This window comes from Malaclemys terrapin, chromosome 1 (genome assembly GCF_027887155.1).
Source record: "Malaclemys terrapin pileata isolate rMalTer1 chromosome 1, rMalTer1.hap1, whole genome shotgun sequence".
NCBI lineage: Eukaryota > Metazoa > Chordata > Testudines > Emydidae > Malaclemys > Malaclemys terrapin.
The window spans coordinates 293,878,697-293,904,213 of NC_071505.1; the positions used below are offsets into that span (position 1 = coordinate 293,878,697).

The following is a 25,517-nucleotide window of genomic DNA, read 5'->3' on the forward strand; positions in this document are numbered from 1 at the left end:
TATCTTGTAGGAACTTTACCCAAGAAAAAAACTGCAAACCACAATGTAAATTAACATTTTTACTTAGTGCCAACTAAGAGTCATGTCTCCTCCTCTTGTCATTCCCAACTTCCAAACCTCCCCCAATATCTCTAAAATAGCTGAGGAGGGACAGGGAATTGAATCCGCCCAGGTGTCCCTTTCTAAATATGATTCCTTTTATTCTGTGTACCAATCCCCTCCCCCCTCACACTCTATCCACCAGGAGGACAATCATTTTACTACGAAGAAGGAAATATGTTTCCTCTAAGGGCTTTATTATTTCCTAAATTAATTTTTTGTAAATGTATTTCTAATGATCCCCCCGCTGCTATGGTACATTGTATTCATATTGTGAGAGCTCCTGCTATTGGGACAGCCCTGGCTTCCTCCAGAGCATTGGTTCTCAACCTATTTACCATTGCAGGCCGCATCCAGTACTACCTGTATGGCCTTGAGGATGTCACATGGGCTGCAGCTCTGTGCCGATTGGGCCGCAGGTTGAGAACCACTGCTCCAGAGGTAGCACCTGACAGGCCCTCTTCAGAACTCAGTCAGAAGAAGGGGAAAAAGCAGCTTACCTGATAGAACAGTCCCTCCAGCTAAAGCAGTAGTGGGAGGATGAACCTTAGTTGGAAGCAGAGGTCAGATTGTATGTGGGGAAAAATTTAGTGAGCTCCATCCACAACAGGAGTTTTCCCCGGATGAGATGCTGCTCACAGTAGACTGCAGAGGTTCAAAATATGATCATGCATTCTCTGGTCTCCTTGAACTCAGCTCTTTCTCAGTGGATTCTGAATATACCATGGGCTTTGCTAGACCCCTTATGCTTGGCTTACCTGCAGTGAGACTTCTATGTCTGTGAGGATTTGGCTCTTTCTTGATTATGGGAGGAAGTGGCAGTAGTTTCCCCATTTGTGGTGACAAAATGGGCTGTCGTAATATGATCCTCCCTCACCACCTTATGTGTTTTGAAGATCAGAAAAATATTGACATTTAAAATATTATCATTGGGCACCTTAGTTAGCATCCTTGGAAATGAATAAGGTAGGTCACACTTTGAGAGCTATTGTTCCAAATTTTGCATACATTTGCAAAAGTGACTGTTTCAGTTCATGTCTTTGAGGCTGTCCCAGCAAGGTAGCAGCTAGAGTCGTAGTTTTATTTATTCAAAATGAAAGCCTAGATTCTGGAGAACAAAAAAGCATAAAAGAGGTGCTGATGCACTTCACCGCTGATCAGCTCAATCTGAGCCCCAGGTGGAAGGGAGTGAAGGTTCCCAACCCTTTGCCTTTTTCTCTGCTCTGCTTACCTGAGTATATGAATATTGTTTAGTATTCCAATCTAAACAAGGTTCCTTTTGTTCTCCACCAAGAAAAAGTCCCAAAGAAGCCAGTCTTGTGTTACCCCAACTGTTTTTCTTTTTATGCTTTTTCCAGAGTCTTAGATTTATTCCTTTGATAAACCATTCAGCTACAGCCAACTATATAATGCTGCAGCCCCTACTCATCTCTCCTTATCTAGATTGCTAAGTTGTTCCTTCACAGGAAGAAAAAGCCTCCATTGGGTCTGAAACTGATATTTAAACCTCAAACTCAGAATTCATGAGAACTGGGTTTACCTGCTGAGAAATGTTTGTTCTGCAATGTGGTTTGGAAGCTTAGTGGAGAAGATAGATTCAAAAGGTCTTCCAGAATTTCTGGTTAAAGGACAAGAAAAAGGGTTCTCATTATTTACTCTTTAGCTCCCAGTGCTATGGAAACAGCCTGTCCCACCTTGGATCCTAAATCGGCATTCTAGTTCTACAGACCCCCAGAATAATTTTCTGATAAATGTCTTTCTTCCATAAGGTGAACTTAACTCTTTTCTGTTTGACCTCCCTAAAAAACCTAATGCTTCTTTGAGGGGCCCTCGGTAGACATAAGTTTGCAAGGAACTATCAAGAAAAGATTTAATTTGTAGCCTTCTGCTGTTAGGTTTTCAGATCAGCTATATCGGCTCAAATAGTCTGAAATTCATTAGGATCCAGAATTCTCTGCTTTTTCACATTAAGAAAGTTTGAAGGAATTTCTGAAACGTGGTCAGAACTAACAGTTGTAATGATATGATTTGGGTGTTTTCTGTGTGTTGCTGCTAATTTAGCACTTTTCTGGTAGCTTGCATAGCATTGTGGATCAGGCTGTTAGGCGGGAACCTTCCCTCCTCGCTTGGTGTGTTACTCCGGTTGTGCCTATGTTTTTTTTGGAGAATTTTTAGGCATTACTTTTAACAGTTCAGATATCCAGGTAACTCTGCTTCTTCCATCATCTCATGCCAAGAACCCTGAACTTTTCACTTCAGGATTGCATTGTGATTGCTCACTCCTTAACTGAAGGAGTTGGCCTGTTGAATTCTTAACGAAGATGTCCAATTATTTTTAAAGCAAAAAAAGAAAAAAACCACAAACCCTTCCAGCTCATATTTATATGCAGAAAGAAACTAAGATGAGCACAAGACCTTTTAAAAAAAAATTGGGGGGGTTACTTTTAAAATTTCTCTGCGGGAACAGAGCCTTTACAAAGGTTGATTTACTGTTTATCCATTTTGAAGGATTCAGATGACCTTGAGGCTTCCTGATATGCCATTGTGCTTAAAGAATTGTATATAAGAATCATAGCAGCAGTGTCCTTCCTGATCAGGATCAGAGCATGCACCAACTGGGCTGTAGTTTCTTCCTTGACAGCTAGAGGTGAAGCCTTGTTAGATAAACTGTGCTGGGCACCTTGATCAGGCATTGGTGACTGCTGCATTAGGCTGAGAGAGGTTTGGAGACAGCCCTCCTTTGAGGTTTCTCTTTTAATGGAAGAAATAATTGGGATCATAGTTGGTGTCTTCCCATTCAGATTAGCCTCTGCATTCTGAGAGTCCTGTCAGATACTGTTGTTTAGAACACTGTTGTCTATTCTGATCAAAGTCACAGAAAAACAAACTAACAGTTAACTCTGTGTGTAACTGAGTTGATTAATACACCAACCCAGCCTGATGGACATTATCCTATGAGGTTTAGAAAAAGGAAGTTCCTGTTAGGGATGAGAAGTGAAGGCTAACCTTCATTCTTTCACATAAAGATTGTCTCAAACTGGGAAGCAAAGAATGCACAAAGGAGGAACAATGAAGGAGAAACTTTTTCAAGAATGGGAGAATGATAGATTTGTAGTTTAATCACAGTATTAGGAATCAGAAGCCTTGAAGTATACTCTCTAGCTGTGCCACAGACTTCCTATGTGGCCTTGGGCAAGTAATTTAATTTCCTGTCCCTTAATTTTCCCATCTGCAAAATAAGCATGATAACACATCCCTAACTCAAAGGGAACTTTACTATAACACATCACCACATTATATGAACACCTCACATATATTAAAGTTCATTAATAAATGTTGGATTTGGTTGGTTGCCATCTTTTCTATTGTTGCTACCAAAGAGGGAGAAAACACTATAGTCTATTTTGCAAGATCAAGTCACAGAAAACGAATGATCAGGTAAGAGAATAAACAATTTGACTTTTCCAATCTGAAATATGTGAAGAGTTTCAGGCTGTAAAGAATTTTTGGTGCTTCAAATACCTGGGGGGAAAACGGGTTGCAACAGACACAGAGAGAAGTCTTCACATGTAGCTGTGTTTTTGAGAACCGGAGGCATGCCAGTGTTTTTCCTATGATCAGTTGTTGGCCTGTCTTTCAGTTAGCTGGGGGAAAAAAGTGTCATATTTATGCTTACTTCCGTAAAATCATAGATTTTTTAAAATGCTTGCAGCTACTGCCCTCATTAAGTTTCCTGCATTTGTTGTGAAGGAAAACAGCTGTTGTAAGTTGATGTCACTTTGTTCATGCAGTATATTGATAAATAAACTGATAAAATTAATTCTTTTGTTTCAGGACGGTGATATTCCATAAAGCTGTTTTGTTCACTAAATGGAGATTTTTTTCTAATTTTGCTTATGTTTGATGTTTTAATGCAGTTTTTTATTCCAAAACTTTCATTTACTTTTTTTTAATGTGCATGCAACTTGATACATTAAGATATCTCAATAACTGGACTTTTTAAATATCACATTGTAATCTCAGCTTTTCTATGTGAGGATACAATAGAATGTAACTTGTATTTTTAATGTTTGTTTTTGTTTCTTTTGTTGCAGTCGAAATCAGCTTTCTTCTTTGCCAGCTTGCCTGTGTGGTCTTCCTCTAAAAGTCTTAATTGCAAGTAACAATAAGCTAGGTTCCCTTCCAGAAGAGATAGGTCAGCTAAAACAGTTAATGGAACTGGTATGTTACTGATTTGAATGTTTGTTTTTTGTTTGTTTTATTACTAGTTACAGTATAATCAACTTTGTAAAAAACGTCCTGCAAAAGCCTAATGTTACAGTAATCACAGTCAGTGCCCCTTAATATGTGGTGAACTTCTTAATTGCATCAAATAGGAAAAATGTTACATTGTAACTGTCTTCTTTCCAGGCTCCCTGTCATCCACATCACTCTCCTTGGTTTCATATAAAACACATCAGTGAAGATCATCTTGCCTACCTGTTGTTCTCACTGCATGACCAAATCATTCCTCTGTTCAAATCCCTCTATTGGCTCCCTGTTTTGCTGCAATAAGTTCAAGTTTCTTGTTCTGGCCTCCAAGTCCCTTCCTAGCTCTCTTCCTCTCAACTCGTCTTTTTTTTCTTTTCTTACCTCATTGTGTTTTACAAATTATGCTTGTCTTTTCAGTCCCTTTTAGTTTCTCTCACAAATATTTCCATGCTGTCCATTATGCATGGAATGTCTTCTCTGAAGTGATCCATACGGCCACTGTCCTCTTTCTGCAAAACCTCCCCCTTCTGTAATGGCTATAAGAAATCAGCCAGTTATTGAGGGCATGGAGGGCAGGAACTACATGGCACTTGAGAATTTTTTTTTAAATTGCAAATGTATATGAAAAGGTTATCTGTAAAAGACTGTATATATTTTAATGTTTTCTCCTCCCTCACTTTCTTCCCTTTATATGACGCCTTGTTTTCTTAAAGTGTAAACTGTTTTGGACTGTCTTCTGTTTATTTCTGATCACCTAACCCTTTTGAGAATAGCCATTAGTAAATGAACCAGTTACTCTGGCATTGCTCCTGAATTCCCAGTAGAAATTATATTGCAACATTTTTCTGACTGGTATAGTCTCTACCTACTGCTTCTATCTTGGGTATTTCTAAAGTGTTGTCACCGTGGTGTCAGAAAGTGTCTGCTCACCCATCTTATTTTTTAAATAATATTTCCTATCCTTAAAGCCTGAACCTGCTACATGGTGTTGAGTTAACTTCGGCCCCAGTCCTGCTGGCTGTCCCTCCGTGGAGCTAGTTGCAAGATTGGGGTGCTTAAGTAGTAGCTGAGAGTATTCAGCAGGTCTCAGGATTCAGCCCTTACAACTATAGTTGGGCTAACTGTAGTTGGATACTTTTTTTTACCTTTCTCTCCCTTGGGATGTATGGGGTCTTTATAATGGCTTATAGGATGTTTAATGTTTTTCTTTTTTGTGAAATGTGTACTTTATTGGTTTATCTTTTTTCATACTTTGTCCTGTTTATAATGACTTCTTAATGAAAATTAAAAAGTTATCAAATTAAAACACAAACAAAAACAATGTCACTACTTTAAAATGAAACTGCTAGTTATAGTGATGGTTTACTTTATGCTTAATCTATTAGTGAATTTATTTTATTAAGTTTTTATTTGCAAGTACAATTCAGGAATATTAAACATCTCCCTTTTTAGGGGACAGAATGACTAGGTGAATTATTAATGGGATTTGAATCCTGTCAACTCTTGGTCACTGCTGGTTTGAATGTGACATTACTTAGCAATGAATAAACATCCTTGTCATCTGATGGCTATTTGGGGGTCTCTCTGAAACAAGTTGGTGGTGCCAGTCTATTTCTCGTTGGACTGCATTTCATATTTTAGTTGACACTAAGTGGCATCCATGATAGCAGTTTCAGTGAAGAACTACTGAAATACCTTCCCATCCTACTAGTCCATCAAGAACAGGGTGAAACACACTGACAAGGTAGTTTAGCACTATCCATGCAGTTATTGTTTCATGGAGGGTTACCAGGTGTCCGGTTTTTGACTGGAACGCCTGGAGGCTCCGGTCAGCACTGCTGACCAGGCTGTTAAAAGTCCAGTGCTCCGTGCGGCTCCTGGGAAGCAGCCGGCATGTCCCTCTGGCTCGGAACCGCGGCCAATGGGAGCTGTGGGGTAGCGCCTGGGGGCAGGGACAGCACGCAGAGCTGCCTGACCATTCCTCCACGTAGGAGCCGGAGGGACGTGATGCCAGTTCCTGGGAGCCACCTCACCCCTTCCTGCACCCCAATCTCCTGCACCCCAATCTCCTGCCCCAGCCTGAAGCCCCCTCTCGCACCCTGAATTCCTCGGCCTCAGCCTGGAGCCCCCCTCCTGCACCCCAAACCCCTCATCCCCGGCCCCACACCGGAGCCCGCACCCCCAGCCAGAGCCCTCTCCCTCACCCCCTCCCACTCCCGCACCCCAACCCCTAGCCTGGAGCCCCCGCCCACACTCCAAACCCCTTGGCTCCACTCCACAGCCCAGAGCCCCAGCCTGCACCCCATACACATCTTTCCCGGCCCCACCCCAGAGCCTGCCCTCTCCCCCCCCCAGCTGGAGCCCTCACCCCCTCCTACAACCCAACCCCCAGCCCAGTGAAAATAAGCGAGCGAGCGATGGAGGGAGGGAGGATGGAGTGAGTGGGGGCAGGATCTTGGAGAAGGGGTGGGGCAGGGGTGTTCAGTTTTCTGCCATTAGAAAGTTGGCAACCCTAGTTCCATGAGTAAACAGAGAATTTGCATTAAGTAAAAATAGAAGCCCTGCTTCTGATTTAGCTTTTAAAAATTAAAAGCAAAATTATTTAAGAGGTTCAAAAGAAGTACAAATTGTGCTCAGGAGGAGGCAAGACTCTGGATTTTTGTTTTGTTTTGGGTTCCTACTGTCTTTTGTACTACCACTGTTTCAAAAGACAACAGACTTGACTGATTCTGCTACTTCCCAGTCCCAGCATCAGTGTCACTCTTTGGAGGCAGCAAGAAAATGTAAAAATTACTTTTCTAAAAATAATTGCAAAACAACATTGTAGCACATATCACTTTGGTTAGAATCTGACTGGAACAAGAGGGTAGAAAAACTTGTGTGAACGCTGAAAGTATGACTAATCTTTTTTCCTGTGTTCTGTATGGTTATAAAATAGCATGTTAACATAACAAGGTTTGTTAAATATGTGAATAATTCAGTTCTGATGACATAATCTCCTTACGTTGATGACCACTGTGATTATTTGTCACTATTCAAATTGGATTGTTTGCTTGGAAATTGCTAACCTATGACGTATTGGATGGGGTAAAGTGGAATATAAATTAAAGCATATTGATAAATAGTGCTACAGTATATGATGCAGACACGTTTATATGGATAGATTGTCACAGATTAAGCTAGGTCTCATAACCCAAATAAAAGCATTTACCAGTAAAATGTTTCTGTTGCTATTGTACAATACTGTTTTATAGAAATTTAACATTTTCACCATTTAACTGCACCCAGATTTTAGTAAATGCATTCCATAGAGCAAATTGTATTTGTTGTGTAAATCTGTTTTTAGTCTCTGAAATGAAACATTGAAATGTCTTTTAATGTCTATTTAGATGCTACCACTTTAGTAAACATTCAGATTATTTTCAAGTATTGGTTAGGAAAATAACTTTCCTCTGGTTGTTGCAATTAATTACAATTCAGTAGTTCAGTTATTTTCCTTGCATTCAGTATGGTCTCAGATAGCATAAGCTCTAAGAGAACTGGCTTGGTTATTAAAATGTTAACTTATGACTGAATCATGATTTTTTAGATGGATCTGCAGGATGAAATTCACATAATGTTGGGGGCTTGCATAAACTCATATGTGCCTATTAGACCAGTTCAGGCCTAGTTTAAGGATTTATTTGGTCTTTGGCAGTATGGTGAATTTCACCCTTTGAAAACACACAGCAATCAATATTTTAAGCAAATTTAAAATGTTTTAATAGGTAGTGAACAAAAGATTTAATCAGATGAAAGGCCTATTAATATTTAGTGGCATACTACTGACTGTTTGAATAATCTGGAAGACACCTGAAATCTTATTCAATGGATGTCAGTTTCTATGTGTAAACCTTCCAATAATAAGTATTAAAGTAAAACTGGATATCTTTACCGCCACCATTTGTTTAATTATGCTTACCCTACTAACTGATTGTTATCCTTGCTTGCTTGGACCATCTATTGGAATAAACTTGTATTAACATTTATAAGAATAATTTCAGAAAGAAATCCAAAATGGATGGAACCACATTGTAGTTGTCTTTTCTACTAATTTGCAACCATTAAAATTTAAAGATATTGAGTGAAATTAATCTTGTTCCTGTATACCAACAGGATTTCATAATTCTTTGAGTTCTTTTAAAATAAAGTTGAATCTGTTTCAATCAGCTGACTGTGGTTCTACTCTGAAAAGTGACTTAGTAAAACAACATTGTAGAGTTCCATGATATTTTGTTTGTCTCAGTTATTTCATATTCAATGTCCTGTTTATAAGTAAATATTTTTTCCTGTTGGCAATGTTGCATACTCAACTCTGAGATCTAAAAGTCAGTCTGGGTTCTTTTCTTTTTATATATAATCACCAGTAATAAATTCTGCAGACTAAATTCTGGCCTCATTTATAATTGGAGAAACTAATTGTCTTCAGAAGGGATAATGAAGGTGTAACTGCAACTGTTGTGTGCTGCAACTGAAATATAGTTGAATAAGGCTGATTGAGCCAGAATTGAATCCAGCTCCCCCTTCCTTGTCTGAGTTGGTTCTAATAATGAGTAAAAAGCAAAAGCAAATGTTTTTAATGGCAAGGTAACTAGGTATGCACCAGACTGGAAATTCTGTAAGTGCCTTAGGTAAATTAAATACAAAGTTTTAAAATTTAAATATGAAAATGAATAATAAAATCAACACTGTGTTTTTCTTTCGTTTCAATAAAATAATTGACTTTGTAGATGATGGGAAAATATGTAACTCTTGACAAATCATCCAGTGGGTCAACTGCCAGATGATTTTTACTTGCTATCAGTGCTCAAAGTGCACACAGAATTTTTTGCGGAAGATGGGACTGAGATGGTGGAAACCCTTCAGCAGGTCCAAATGTATGTAGTAGTTTTGAAAAGTGAGATGGACACAGAGTGAAACAGAAGCTTTAGAGTTAACACTGGATTGAAATTATTATAGATACACCTCTAACCCGATATAACGTGGTCCTCGGGAGCCAAAAAATCTTACCGCGTTATAGGTGAAACCATGTTATATGGAACTTGCTTTGGCCTCGAGCATCTCCGTTAATAGTCAGCAAATAGCCCTGCCCCCATCCAATCCCCAGCTACTTCCTGCCCCCCTGACTGACCCCTCAGAATCCCCGACCCGTCCAACCCCCCCCCCCCATCTCTAATCACCACCAGGACTCCACACTGAGCCATGCGCCGCACCGGGACGGGCACTAGGACCCGGGGAGCCGGCGCACGGAAGTGTTCAGACCTGCTCGACCACATCAGCTGGGGCGAGCCCCGCGGGGGCGGGGCAGGGGGAACTGACCCGGCAGCCGCTGCCCTGTCCACGGAGCATGCCCAGCCGAGCGCAACAGCTGAGCCCACGACGGGGAGCAGGGCAGGCAGCCTCACCCGAGGTGCCCATGTGTGCCTGGTCCCCGCCCTGTGCCCACGCAGTGCCGGGGGAGGGTGAGCTATCAGCGGGTGGCTCCTGCCATGCGTGCCCGCGCTCAGTCCGTCTCTCCTCCTCCGCAGAGCCCCACACAGCCCGTCTCTGGTGAGGACGCTGTGGCCAGCTGCCCGCCGGGGCACATGGAGCCCCTGACTGCGGGCAGGTAGTGCGGCGCACTGTGGACCAGGAGAACCCGCCTGGCGCTGCTGCAAGCGGGGCGCAGCCTGCCAGCCAGGCCCGCTGTGTGCCAAGCCCTCCAGTATCGGGACGGGGCACCTGCACGGCACTGTCTAGGACAGGCACCTCTCCCTGCCCTGGATCTGCAACTTCTCCGCATGGACCAGTCTTCCCCAATTTCTCGGCCCCGGATGGAGCCCGTGTGACGTTCCCCTGCACTGCAGCTCCCCTCCTCGGGTTGTGGCTCTCCCATGCTCCCTGTCCCCTGACCGCCCCCCCAAGACCCTCTGCCCCTTATCCAACCCCTCGGCCCCGGCCCGGCCCTTAACACGCTACTCAGAGCAGCGTGTCGGAGCTAGACCCGCTGACGCGCTGCTCTGCCGGAGTGCGCAGCCCCGCCCCCCAGAGCGCTGCTTTACTGCGTTATATCTGAATTCGTGTTATGTCGGGTCGCATTATATCGGGGTAGAGGTGTAGTTTACACCTGTCCTAAGGGGTGAATCCTCTCCATGACCATGAAGAGATGCCTGTTAACGGCATTACTGTGGTTCTGCTGCTGAGGAGTTGTGCCCCATGTATGGAAATGTGCATCCTTTCAGTCAGGGCCGGCTCCAGGCACCAGCCAACCAAGCAGGTGCTTGGGGTGGCACCTGGAGGGGGGCGGTGCTCCGGCCGGTCAGGAAGAGCGGGGCTGTGGCCGGGCTCACCGCCCTCCCCCTGGCGCTCCGGCTGGGCTCACCGCCCTCTCCCCGGCGCTCCGGCCGGTCGGGCAGAGCGGGGCCCCAGCCGGGCTCGCCGCTCCCCCCGGCGCTCCGGCCGCTCGGAGAGAACGAGGCTGCCCTTCCCCGGCGCTCTGGCCGGTTGGGGAGAGCGGAGCCGCAGCGGGCTCTCCGCCCTCCCCTGGCTCCGGCCGGTCGGGGAGAGCGGGGCCGCCCTCCCCCTAGCGCTCCAGCCGGCCGGGGAGAGCAGGGCCGCAGCCGGGCTTGCCGCCCTTCCCCAGCGCTCCGGACGGTTGGGGAGAGCGGAGCCGCAGCGGGCTCGCTGTCCTCCCCTGGCTCCGGCCGGTTGGGGAGAGCGGGGCCGCCCTCCCCCTAGCGCTCCAGCCGGCCGGGGAGAGCGGGGCCCCGGCCGGGCTTGCCGCCCTCCCCCCGGCGCTCCGGCCGCTGGGGAGAGCGGGGCCGCGGCCGGGCTTGCCGCCCTTTCCCGGCGCTCCGGCCAGCCGGGGGAGTGGGGCCGCGGCCGGGCTTGGCGCCCTCCCCTGCCGCGCTCCCCGGGGGCAGCGGGAGGCTTTTTTGCCTGGGGCGGCAAAAAAGCCAGAGCCGGCCCTGCTTTCAGTGCCAAGGAGCTTAGCTGCATGAAGGCAACCTGCATGCTGCTGTAGAACAGGACTTTGGAGGTAGCTCTAGTGTACAACTATACGCTACTCTAAAAAACTGAGTATTTAGAACCCTTAACTTCAAACTTTTGATAGTGCTAACAGTACTAACTTGTTTGCCCACTATTTGACCTCCAAATTCCTCTGGCCATAGAAATTTACTTAAATTGACTATTGTTCTCCAGTCTTATTTGAGAGAGCTTGTCCATGTTATCAAACAGAGAGACAACTGATATGAATAAAATGGAATTATTAGAAGAAGTCTGACCTTCACCAAATATTAACCTTTGGAATTTGAAAAGGCATTTGGAGTACATTATTTTAATTGTCTGCAGATGTCCTTGAAGCCAAGATGCAAAACAAAAGCAGGGTAATGTATTACATACTGGAATTAGGAGGAGTACATTGCTCTTGATTTGTCATACGTACCCAACCAGAAAGTAAAAAATGTTGTATGCAGTGTTGAGTCGGATAAAATATACTATTATCTCTGGATACCTTGTGACTATGAACTAAAGAGATGAGTTTTATTCTTGGATTTCTTAAAAGGTCACCAGCAGACTTTGTCCTTGCAGTTAGTAACAACCATAAAATTATTATACTTCCTTGAAAAATTCTCTTACACCCTGAAACCAAGGTCAGTTTTATTGAAGATTCATACACACACAGAAATATGCTTCTAGACACATCCTTACCATACAATTTTTCTGCAAGAGGGGCACTTTACCTTTTAAACTGTATGTTCTAAAAAGTAAATGCTTGATTATGAACTTGTTTCAAGTCTTTAGATAAAAATTAGGGCAGTAAATCCCTAAAAATATTTGGACTAAGAACTGTGCAATTAACCATACTTTACAGTAATTTAGACAAGAGACAGTTTCCAGTGCACTCATTAACAAGGATTTTTTAATTTCCTTGTCTAAAACCTAAAACAATTCCCTGGCTCTGTTTTGAGAAGGGAAGGAAGTTTTGGCTGCAGTGGGATCCTGATAAGGAGATTTTTATCTCTCTGATACCCAATCCAATATTGTCAAATAGAGCTCCCTCCCCCTTCAGTTTTCTCACTAATTATTCTTTGAAGAAATTCTTGATTTGGAAATGGCATTGACAGAATATGTTTGAATAGTATTAGAGAAACTCCTTCAAAGGACTAAATTTGAAACCTGATTTGGGGAACTGCAGAATCTTTGAGCTTATGGGTATTGTTCAACTCTGCCAGTTGAAACAATAACCGTAAAAGTAGGCGTTAATGTCCTTAAGAAATTCCCTTGTCTCTTTAGGGGAAAATATTATCACTATGTAAAATCATACTCTTGGAGATACAGTGTCTCCTTCCTTTTGTTGATCTCCATATTATACAGCACATGAAATCTTGCAGGACCATTCTAGTCAAATGACAATGCATCACAGGTTTAGGCAAAAGGTTCAGTGTTGTTTTCAGAGTCATGTTGACTACATACTGGTGTGTTTGGTAGTATAAGCTAAAGCCTGTAAGTTAATTTGATCTTGTTTTTAAATGCCCTGATTACAGGAGTTGATCTTGATTACTGATTTTAGGCTTTTCAGAATCTTGATTAATGCATCAGTAGTATTAATGCATTTATTTTATACATGTATTACTAGTATTAATGCATTTCCTACTTTCCATTACACCTTGTGTTGGATCAACTCCATCTTATACTGCATCTTAACTTTACAAATCTAACTTTCTAGCAGTTGTTCTTTTAGAGATTGTGAAATGAACAGAAGCTTCATCTTGGTCCAGGTTGTTAAAACCTGAGATGAGGGGCCTAATTCAGCCCTCTATAAATTATCCATTGGGGCGTTGAAATGTACAGGAATTGTTCTTTCTGTACCTTTTGTAAATTTCAATAACCTCCCAGATCACAGGAATAAAGCACATAGCACTCAGTATAGTGGGGCCCGCACACCTGTCATTGCGAATTAACCAGTGGAGTGCTCTCTGTTCTAAGTGTTTGAAGCCTGTGCTTTGGAGAACTTACAGACATTCTGAGTTCACAGAGTAATCTGATTAAAACTATATATTATAATTTTTAGGTGTGGTAAACTTGGGACCACTTAACCAGGAAAATAGGGTAAAGCACCTATATGATTTAGGAGTCTAAATTCCTTTACCTTTCAATGAGACTTATGCTTTTAAGTCACTTACGTGCTTTTGAAACTTTTTACCTAATGCTCTTTTAACAACCTCTGTATTTCCCATCAAATAAATGATGTTTTTTATAAAAGAGGAGAGTTGTTTCCCACCATTTTAAATAGATACTATCGCATTGAATTGCCAGTTCTCTTTCTATCTCTTTCAAATAGGTGACTTTTGTAAGAGGAGACTGTTTCTCCTTCTGTAGAGTTTAAAGTATGAATTTCATACCTACCAGTAATTGTGAGCCCCTTCCTATATCCAGTTCTTAAACTAGTGTGTAAAAATAACTGCAATTGTGTTATGTTTTTGTGTTGCTAGCATTTTGGTTTTAAAAAAGGAAAAATCCCTAAATCAATTTTTTTTTTTTAAATTGAAACCCAACTTCTAATTTATCTCCACCAAATCTCCCCGCAAGTAATCTAATTTAGAGTCCCATCAAAAGAGAGTCGCTTGATTTTAGACAATTGTTAATTTCCTATCAGTGTTCTGCCTCCCCCACCCCCTGCCGACAGATTGCAAAGTCCTTCAGCAATTTACTGGAAAATCAAAAACAAATGTAGAAAAATGAACAAGGAGCCCAAATGGCCCTCTGCGTAACTTCATTAAGCAAACCTAAGTAAATGCTGTATTTTGGTTTTATGTAATGTGACACTTATCACATGGCTAGTTTTTCAGTGCAAAGATAAGACATGGCAGGTTATATGAATTTACGTTTCATTAACCTGGAAAACATGTTTTAATGGATCAACAAAGTACTTCGAATTTCACACCCATAATAGTCAACTGTCTTGAGGGAAGACAGTTCATCATCTCCTTATTGCTTTTAATATAGGATGTCAGCTGCAATGAAATCACAGCTTTACCACAGCAGATAGGCCAGTTGAAATCTCTAAGAGAACTGAATATCAGAAGAAATTACCTCAAGGTTTTACCACAAGGTAAAAAGAAAAAGAAAAAAAAGACATTTAAAATTACTTTTTAATTACAACTTAGAAAATATGCATGTTTAATTATGTAAATAAGTAAGATTAAAAACTTTGCATTTCCTTGTGCTAAAATTTGTTGAATTTGGTGGATTTACCGTGCATCAGCAACATATTGCAATACTTACTGCCAAACAGAAGCAATATGTGGGTCTTTTAAAAATGAATTATCTTTGTGATTCATGGTGGCGTGATACTTGTCTTCAAATCATTGGTTTGAAGAGTATTTATTTATGAATGACCTATGCAGGCAGACCCTCCGCTGATATAAAATGTTTTAGCCCTGTTGTGGAGTTATGACAAATTACACCAGCTGAGGATCAGCCCTGTGGAGTCCTAGAATATTTTAGGAATCTTGGAGAAAAGTATATGATGTACTTAAAAGTACTGTGGATTTTTTCCTGAGGTCATTGTACTTGCATTAGAAGCCTAATCAAATCGGTACTGCTTCAGTGTGAGTAGAAGTTGCATATTATTAGGGCTGTCAAATGATTAATAAAATTAATTGCAATTAATTGCGCTGTTAATCTATAATAGAATACAGTACCATTTAAATCTTTCTGGATGTTTTCTACATTTTCAAATATATTGATTTCAGTTACAACACAGAATACAAAGTGTACAGTGATCACTTTATATTTATTTTTGATTACAAATATTTATACTGCTATAACATGTAATATACGGCAGAATGTGGGTAAAACAGAGCAGGAGACATAAAATTCTCCCCCAAGGAGTTCAGTCAGAAATTTAATTAATGTTATCAGCATGGACGCATGTCCTCTGGAACAATGGCCGAAACATGAAGAGGCATATGAATCTTTAGCACACCTGGCACGTAAATATCTTGCAATGACAGCTTCAATAATGCCATGCAAACACCTGTTCTCACTTTCAGGTGATGTAATTAAGAAGTGGGCAGCATTATCTCCCATAAATGTAAACAAGCTTGTTTCTCTTAGCAATTGGCTGAACAAGAAGTAGGACTGAGTGGACTTGTAGGCTCTAAAATTTTACATTATTTTGTTTTTGAGTTATGTAACAAAAAAAATAACATTTGTAAGTTGCATTTTCACGATAAAGAGATTGCACTACAGTACTTGTATGAGGTGAATTGAAAAATACTATTTTTTGTTTCATTTTTACAGTGCAAATATATGTAATAAATAATATAAAGTGAGCACTATACTCTTTATATTCTGTGTTGTAATCAAAATTGATATATTTAAAAATGTAGAAAAACATCCAAAATATTTAATAAATTTCAATTGGTATTCTATTGTTTAACAGTGCTATTAATCACGATTAATTTTTTTTGAGTTAATCGCATGAGCTAACTGTAATTAATCAACAGCCCTAAATATTATGTTATTGTCCAAGTGATGATACCTTAGGAAATGCACCAGAAGAAATTCTATATCGTCCTCTTGGTCTCTGGTATTTGATTACCCACACCATTAAAATGTTGTGGTCAGTTTTTACACACTGATACACAGTATTGGCATAAAACTGTGTATATATTTGGTGGATATTAAAGCAATAAGACATTAAACGGGGAAGTGGTGCTTATTAACATACACCTTAGGTATGTACATATCATAAAAAATGAGGTGAGTCTAGATATGGTGTTTATAAATTTACAGAACTTGTGGGGATAAGATGCAGTTATGAAAGCCAGCTATTTTTCTGGGCTAAATCTTGAAGTTCTTACTCAAACAATTTTTTCTTTAAAGACAAGAAAGGACTAAATGTTTGATTCAATATTAGTAATGAAAAGCATCAGAAAAAGTTGAGTACACTAGTAATGTTGTCCTGCCCACAAAAGGGAACAGTTACTATATTTGGCTTTGCTTTGATTCTTTATAGTCACCTAAATTAATATCCACATTGATAATGTCGTGGGGGGAAAGTGACTATATTTAGCTATTTTTCTTACTTAATCCCATTTCCATCCCTTATTGTGGCAGCATTGTTTATTCTGACAATGCCTTTGGAGAGATCCCATCAGGATTTCCAGAGTTTATGCCATCAATACTGACCATCCTTTAGTAATCTGAGATGCTGTGACCTATGTTAGAGACCCAGCTTTCTTGCCTGGTTCTGCCCGATCAGCAATCCCAAAGAAGGTATCTTTGACAGAGCGACTTTAGGAAACTGTCTATACTCATTTGAAAGAATAGTACAATACATTGTACCCAAACTGAGAAACAATAGTTTATATTACTAGAAACAGAAGTTAGAGATTTTTCTTTCTACTTAATATGGTACAGACTTTATTTTCAAAACCACTTGTTTTTTTGGAATTTATAGATTTAAATAGCTATGCCTCCCTTTGCAGCATGAAAGGTATTTGATTTGATTTTAAGCAGCTGCCAGCAGCCAACTTGGCCTAGATACTTGAGAATGCCAAGTGCTGTGATTATAGCACTGGGTGGACATTGTAAACAGAATGTAATTTATCAAGTCTTTAGAGTACATAAGTAAAGTAACAGGATCGTCCATAACTTGTTTTTAGAAGAAAAATAAATTTAATTTAGTATACTGTGGAATCCTTATTTTCTCCAATTACAAATAGAATCTTATTCAAAAATACTTAATTCATATATTTTGTGACAAAAATAAATATCATAATAACTATGATCCTTTCTGTTACTTTTAGAACTAATAGAGCTTCCCTTGGTAAAGTTTGACTTTTCCTGCAATAAAGTGCTCGTGATTCCAATTTGTTTTAGAAAGATGGTGCAGTTACAAGTATTATTGCTTGAGAACAATCCTCTGCAGTCTCCACCAGCACAAGTAAGTAATGTGTGTCACTTAAATTGTGATTTTAGAATAAGAGTAGGCTAGATGATATCAAGAACAGCCTGTGTTTAATTATTATTATTATAATATTATTAATTATTATAGTATAAAACTTCATTATCTTGTTTTTTTCTAAGACTGCAAACCCAGCAATGCTATCTGTTGGGTCTTAATGATCATAGTCAATTGATTTTAGCTAGAATTTTTTCTGAGATATAAATAAATGGGAGATGGTAGGTCTCCTCAAGCTCTTAACTTATGCTCTTGAGCATACATAGCACCTAAACAGAGTCATTCTAGAATATTCCCCCCACTAATTGCAGCTACTTTATAAATACGTTGGTAATCTTTATTTCATTCACCTGTTTGGTTACTGCTAATAAACAGGATATTTTTATGATGATGATGGGAAAAATTGTAAGAGAAATGTTATGGATAAACCCATGTTCCATAACTACTATAAGTGAATGGACAGACATTTCAGGAAGCTTTGGTGTGATTTTACCAATTAACAAGCCACTAATATGTTCAGGACAGGGAATAATCTAGTTAAAACGTCTTTCTGTAAGCCTACTGTATGTGATGCACATAGAAACTAATAAGTTCCATATTTGGATATAGCCTGCCTTGAAGTGTAATGTATTGTGATGATGAATGTAGACAACACTTCCACCAGTAGACAGTGCTATATTTTACTGTTAAGTTGTTGCCTTGTATGTTACATTGTTGATATGACCTGAGGGATTAGCAGGAAGATCTGTCCTGCCTGTGTGTACTAAGTTGGTTCTTGCTGTGTCCCAGTAAATCTCTGATTCTGTAAGCAAATATTACAACTGGTGGCTTCAAGATGGCAGAAGAACTTTTGCCTGAGAAGAAATTTACTGGTCATGCAGATGAGACTGGAATCTTTGAGTCTTCACAGACTTTGAGTGGACTGATGAGGAAGTAGCACAGTACCAAGCTGTATTTTTGAATAGTGATGCCAAAGTATGTTACCAGCAGCTTCCCAATGCGGATCATGGTTCTTATAGACAGTCACACAAACACTTATATAACCTCTGTGAAAGGCCATTGGTCTTTTTGAAATACTGGAAGGAATGGCAAGCCAGAAGGCATCTGGAAGAGGAACCCCTGCAGAGTTATAGCATGCATTAAGGAGATTGTTCAGTAGGCCTTTACGTCATACCCCTGTCTAGGAGATGACTCTAGTGAAGCAGAATCTGCTGTTCCACATCTGGAACTGGCAAGCCATGAGAGTATTCTGTGTGAAAAGTCAGTTTGTAAACAGTTTAAGAGGAGAACTTCATAACCTGCTGGTGAAGGATAACATACTGGACATATCTATGGACCTGATTATATGCAGAGTTCAAAAATGTGGAGGAAGAAATTCATGTTTCTCTTAAAGGTATTAGCTGCTAATTCGCAGCATTAGGATATTCCCTTATGTTGCACTTCAAGAAATTATTGCTAGTGAAGTGGCTAAATAAGTGGTAGAGGCCCATGTGCAACCTATTCACAGGCATCCCATAGGTCAGAAGAGAGAGACTGTTTCCCAAGTGCGTCCCATGACAGATGACATTTGCAGGTGATATAGAAGCAAAGGCCACTGGAGACCGAATTGCCCAAACAGATGTAAGCCACACCAAGGGAAACGAGAAGTTGCTGATGCAGTAGGGCCACCATCAGCAACTCTTAGAATGGGCCAGTCAGGAGCTACACAGACACCTGTTACTATGTGTCTGGAGACATTGATGCCTGGAAAACTGCAATGCTGTTGAACTCACGATCTGAAATAAGTCTGATCTATGGTGAACATCTAGTGCTGAAAGAGAAGAGAATTTGTACTGCAGGAGTTTGCACTGGGGGAGAGAGAGCTCAGTGGTTTGAGCATCGGCCTGCTAAACCCAGGATTGTGAGTTCAGTCCTTGAGGGGGCCACTTAGGGATCTGGGGCAAAATCAGTACTTGGTCTTGCTAGTGAAGTCATGGGGCTGGACTCGATGACCTATAAATAAATAAATTAAATAAAATCATAATTAAACTGGTGAGTGTTAATCAACAGTGCTGCCCCTGAACTTGGGGTCTTTGCATACTAGGTGGACTTTTGTTGTGGTGACCAGTATTTCTAGTGCTGTTATGTCAGGAGAGGATTTCATCCGAGGGCATCACAAGAACTCTTGGGGTATTAATAGAAGAGTTTTGTCCCTGGATAACATTCAGATACCCATGCTGGATGTTGGCAGGAGGAAGTGTGGACCTGGGGTTTCTAGAGGTGCCTCTACCTTGCCTACAGGATGACAGAGAGGAACCTCATCCTTCCTGTAAAGGCTCAGGTAAAGTTGTGGTGAAGCCAGCTAATCATGCAATAATACCCCTGATGATAAAGGACATCTGCAGTGAATTTGTAGGAGTATTTGAAGCCACCAATATCTGGTCAGGATTGCTGTTTAGCAAAACTCTTTTTTTCGAGCTGGACCAAAGAGCTGGACCAAAGGGTGTGATATGGATAAGTGCAATTAACGTGACTGACCAGGAAATGTAGCTAGAGAAAAATCAGGCCATGGGGACAGTGTCCAAGATAACTAGTGTCTCAAAGCCTCCCAAAGGGGCAGAGATCAAGAGCTGTGTTGCAGTCCAGTCAGTAAAAGAGCTAGGGGTTGACTTAACAAAAGCAGCTGTAGAAAGCAACAAAGGGAAGTGATTAGAACAGTTGCTCGTACAACATGCCACTGTATTCTCCAGGAATAATGAAGAGCTTGGGAGATATGATTGGATGCAACATTGGGTTGTGCTTAAGCCAGGGAATATTCCTGTGAGGCAGCCCCCACATCAGATTTCCCTGGTGTAACAGTCACAGGTTATTTTTGGGTTCCGCAAACCCATGCTTCCCTGTGACTTGATGTTCAAGAATTGGTAAGGCACTCTGCACCTACGCAGTGGGGTCACATGGTGGAATCTACCATCAGTGACCTGATGAAAGCATTCCAGAAAGTGGAGGAACAGATGAGCTGGAAATGATGGATACAAGATGCCAGGAAAAAAGGAAAATGATGTGCCCATCCAGGAAGGAGAGAGCTGTAGGTATGCAACTGGAAAAATCCCCAAATTACTCCTTTTTGGAGGGGACATTACACAATAATTAAGAAACTAAACAACTTATCATTCCTGATTTTTTTTAAAAAAGTGAGAGCCCACCCTTTTGTATTGCATTGAGAATTGGTGCCCAGATTCACTGAAAGAAAGGGGAGGGCAAACATTGAGGATGCTCAACAACTATTCCAGAGGGCTTCAGTAGAGGATTTGGAGGTACTCAGCAGGTTCCTATGGCTCATAAAGGGAGACTGATTGTGGACAAAGAATTGCTGGGGTGTTCTAGGAACCTCAAAACTGTGCCATCTTCATCAGGCAGTCTGACCACAACAGATAGGCCTGATCTAGAGGACATGAATCCTTCACTCGCTGATCATCTAGATCCAACTATGAGTGATGCGTACATGACTGAATACAGGACTTGAGGGGGCAGATTAACATGAAAATCTGCATGGATGGCAGACTACTTGGATTCCTAGGCATTACTGTTTAAATTGATATTTAACTAGAGAGGGGAACATTGTAATGATTAGTGTAGATAGTACCTCCACCAGTAGATGATGCTATATCTTTCTCAGTGTGAAGGTACTTGCGGGTACTATAAGTGAGTACTACAGTAAAACTGAAGGAAATGCCTGTGTTCTCTGTAGGCTTCTGCGGTCCAAAGTTTTCCATTGTCATTGTTTGACTCATTAAACTATTATAGCTCTGTATGGGAGCCAAAAATGATTGTTGATTGACGGGCATCACTTGCATGGAATAAGAGTAAGACGTGATTTGCTTAAAGAAATCAAAACGTTTTCCATTTTTCCATTAATCATAAAGCTGATTTTAAAAGATAAGTGAAGCAGACACCACCAAGTGGTGAGATTAGAAATCTGAGTTCAGTTTTTTTCTCAAATGGAATAAATGCATCATACAAATGCGTAGAAACTTGTAAAGACAATTTAACTAAATAGAAAGAGACAGAACATTTGATTTAAGTGCCCCGTTAACTACTTTCTTAAAATAAAAAAAATATTTATTACTTATAAACTGAAAAATATCATTTATTTTGTCTCCCTCCATTGGGGAGGGGGAAGGTACAGTATTTTTCTCCCGGATTTATAATGTAGCATATGTTGATATGGTTGCTTCTTGTTTCTACTTTCTCTACACACTTATGTTGTTCTTGATGTTAAGGGAGATGTGCATTATTCTTGGAATGTATTTATACTAGAAGACATAAAGTTGTGCACATCTTGCCCAAACCCACATGGATCACAGTGGGCATGCTCCAATTGATTGGTAAAATTCCCATGATCTCCATTGCTACTTCTTAACGTCTTCTCCAAAGCAGCAAAATGAGATTGCACACTGTTTTTGTTGTAATTTTTTTAAACGATATAATCTGATGGAAAACATCCTGTCTGCTATTTTTCTAGGAAGTTAATATTAGTAAGGTCAAATTTGGAGCAAATATATATTTTTAAATCTTTATGGTTATAAATGTTTTTTTTTCCTCATCCTAATAGATTTGTATAAAGGGTAAAGTGCACATATTCAAATATCTGAGCATACAGGCGTGCCAGATTAAAACAACAGACTCACTTTATCTTAATGCCATAGAACGACCACACTTGCAGCAACCTGTGGAAGAGAGGTAAGTACAAAAGATTAACACTGCATTCTTTGTTCACATAAATCAGTTCTAGCAGTCTGGAAACAAAGTGGAATATATTTTTTATTCTTTTTCTTCAAGAGTTTTCAAAGTAGGTTTATGTCAGCTGTACCTTTTTGAATAAAACTCTCATCTGAATTAATAATCTTTATTCCAGAGAAACCCCTGTATTACTTCAGAATGATTATAACATAACTGAAATGTAATCTTGGTGATTATTAAATATTACCCTCCACCATAACCATGTAATTTGATTAAGATGTTTTAGTTTTGATGGACTCAGATTAGATTAGATTGATTTTTAAATACACGTTGGTGTTTTTCATGTTTTCCCCCCTCATGTTATCACTACTGGGCAGAGTTAAGGTTTTTGAGATGACTTAACTGTGCATTTCCAAAACTTAACATGTTTGGATTTCTTTTAAGTGTAATTTTAACTCTGAATTTCTTGGATTGGTAATGCTGAGTTTTGGGATAATGTGATCTAATTACTGTTTTGTCTTCTCAACCTTAACTCAACGTTAATAAGTTTGTCTAGGGATATCCTTGTTTTTTAAAAAACATTTCAGATACAAACGGTAAAAAAAAAATGCTACCATATGATATTTCTAATGACCTGAGATAAGTAGTATCAACTTTAATATTTTTTAAAATTGTAATCGTAAACAGCAAATTCACTGGTACACCAGAGCAGCACAAAGCAGCCAGAACCGGGATTACATCTGCTTTGCATCACTAGAGCAGTGTAAGGCAGCCAAAGTGTATTGGTGGATTGTGCCTTTAATTTTCAGTTGGTTTATTGGTTTAGAGACCTATGTTACAGGCACTAGTGCTATATGAAGGAAAAGATGGACAGGGAGAACCCTGTTGATAACCTGTATAATGATATTAAATACAATAATTAATTATTTATCTTATTTGCAACCTAATTTCTTCAAACATGGTGTATGCACAAGACTTCAATGAATTTTAATTATCAAGATAGTTTAAAAAGTCTTTGTTGTTCCTTATTAAGATCATTTGGGACAAAGAAAAGACTGACAGGTGCTACATTTCTTAAAGAACCAATTCTCAAATTAATTTGAACTCATAAACTAATTGATAGATTTTTCAGGTAAATTCTCAAAAATTCATCCTGTATTCAGAGAGTAACTCCTGTAAATTTGGGGTGGATATGCTATATTTATCCTATATAAAATAGTTTAATGCTTGGTTTTAGTCTAAAATGAAATTCAGCTTTAGCTATGGAGTTGTGACCAGTGGTATAATAGTATAAAATGAGCATATAGTTTATTATGAGAGAGATCTACTTCGTCAAAGTTGAAAAGGCTTTCATTTAATTTACTCATGGGACATACAGTGGCGTCTTTTTGTTGTATGTTCATACAAGTGACTAGAACAGTGGGGTCCTGGTCCATAACTGGGACTTCTATATGCTACCACATTAATAATGATATGTAATAAATACAATGCTTGAGGACCTATCAGGAATAGCAGACTTTTTCTACATTCCTGTGTTATACTTTATTAATTTATCACATATACTTTAGCACAAGTATATCCTTTGTATTCATTAGCTTTTCCACTAGCCAATGAAAAACCAAAAATTATGGAAAATACTGTTTTCATGTTTCTGAGAATAAGAAACAAAGAAACCAAAGAAACACAAAACCTCTGGGATTACCACAGATTATTTCACAGGAAGTCCCAGTATTTACTGATAATAGATGGTAAAAACTGAGCCTTAATCAGAGACCTGGCTTTTACAAAGACGCTTAAAATTGTGTTTTTCATTTTTATTAGTAAATATGTCTAGTTGCTGAGAAAGTGACAACGTGCAAAAAAAATAAGGTGGAATTGGGCAGGATTACCATTTAATGTTTTAGATCACAAATAGACAGAAATGTGTGATGTGGAAAAAATGTGATGGTCAATGTATTATCATAGGAACATGAGCATATGACCAATATTGTACTGTACAATGAGTAAAGGTCATATATTAGGCAATGAAACCAGAGCAGAAGGTACCTGGCATTATTATGGTTTACCAATTTAAATAAGTAAACCTCAAGGAGTTTTTAAACTAATGCATGTCACAAAGGTACCTATGTTATTAATTACTTCATTCTCTAGGGAGCGCCAATGCCCTTTCCTCCAACACTAATTAATTTTTAGCATATTAATGCTCAGGTACAATTCAGTTGACTACAGTCTGAGTTCAACTATTTTAGTTGATTTGAAAGTCAGTTTGGGGATATGCTAAGCAATCAGAATGCTGCTAAACTACTGGCAGTTTTTATCTTTGTGAACAAAAAAGGATGATTTAACAATAGATTATAATTATTTTTTCCTATTTTTAACCAGTAAGTTTACTATCTTCTTAGAGGAACTTGTCGAGTTGTTCGTTTAATTCATTTTACTTGACATTGAACATTTGCACAATAATGTTACCAGTCTTACTTCACATGTATTATATTATTAATTTGTTAAGGGATTGATCTTGGACCATAGAGGCTAATGGAAGTTTTGGCACTGACTTCACTGAGATCAGGCTCTTAGTGCACACTAACATAACTTTCTGTTCACTTTTGTTTACATTTAGCATTGACGAAATATATCCAAGTAAGAAGGATTCTGATTCAGGTGTTGGCAGTGATAACGGAGATAAACGTTTGTCAGCTACAGAGGTAACTTACCTGAATTTTTGCTTTTTCAGACATTTTGGTTTGCGCTTCCAGTTGGATAGTTTTGTGGAGATGCTTTCTATGTATCAAAAATATGCAGCCAAACCCTGGACAGAAATTTCTACAAAAGTAAAGAGTGAAATGATGAGGATAGAAGAGAAACTTAATTCTATATACTCTGTGGAGGGGGCTGTCAAAACACTTATTTCAAAAGGTTTTAAGAATATATTACTGAAGAACAAAGGTTCATCATGAGTGGATTGATGCCTTTGTGATTTTATTGCCTACGAGAATTAATTATTTATCTCGCTCTGATTGAAAGTCAATGGGGATTGGGCACCAAGCTCCTTTAGGCACCTTTGAAAATCTGACCCTAAATTTATTATTATTTTGCTTCCACCACTCAAATCTTCTTTTCAAGTCCATGCTGTCTAAAGGCCACTGGAAGACACAGACTCAGTGTTACAGCTGCTTTGTAATGTTCTTGCACTTGGCTGTTTTGTTCTCTAAATACACCTCTACCTCGATATAACGCTGTCCTTGGGAGCCAAAAAATCTTATTGCGTTATAGGTGAAACCGCCTTATATCGAACTTGGTTTGATCCGCCAGAGTGCAGAGCCCTGCCCCTCCCCCCCCCCCCGAGCGCTGCTTTACCGCGTTATATCCGAATTCATGTTATATTGGGTCGCGTTATATCGGGGTAGAGGTGTATTCATTAAAGCAGATGCCAGGCTGGCACTCTACTTTGCCG

General features: G+C 39.8%; 1 protein-coding gene across 7 annotated transcripts in view; it reads left to right on the plus strand.

Moving 5' to 3' along the window:
- The window catches only part of LRCH1 (leucine rich repeats and calponin homology domain containing 1), a 249,071-nt gene that overhangs the window by 129,260 nt on the left and 94,294 nt on the right, over positions 1-25,517 (plus strand). For all 7 annotated transcript variants that reach the window (XR_008443307.1, XR_008443310.1, XR_008443309.1 and 4 more), the window contains exons 3-7: positions 4,194-4,320; positions 14,380-14,485; positions 17,190-17,326; positions 21,936-22,063; positions 24,684-24,768. Coding sequence is in view for 3 of the 7 variants with exons in the window: in XM_054014568.1 (XP_053870543.1) it covers positions 4,194-4,320; positions 14,380-14,485; positions 17,190-17,326; positions 21,936-22,063; positions 24,684-24,768 (583 nt within the window). In the remaining 4 variants the exon portion in view is untranslated. The remainder of the gene's footprint in view (positions 1-4,193; positions 4,321-14,379; positions 14,486-17,189; positions 17,327-21,935; positions 22,064-24,683; positions 24,769-25,517) is intronic.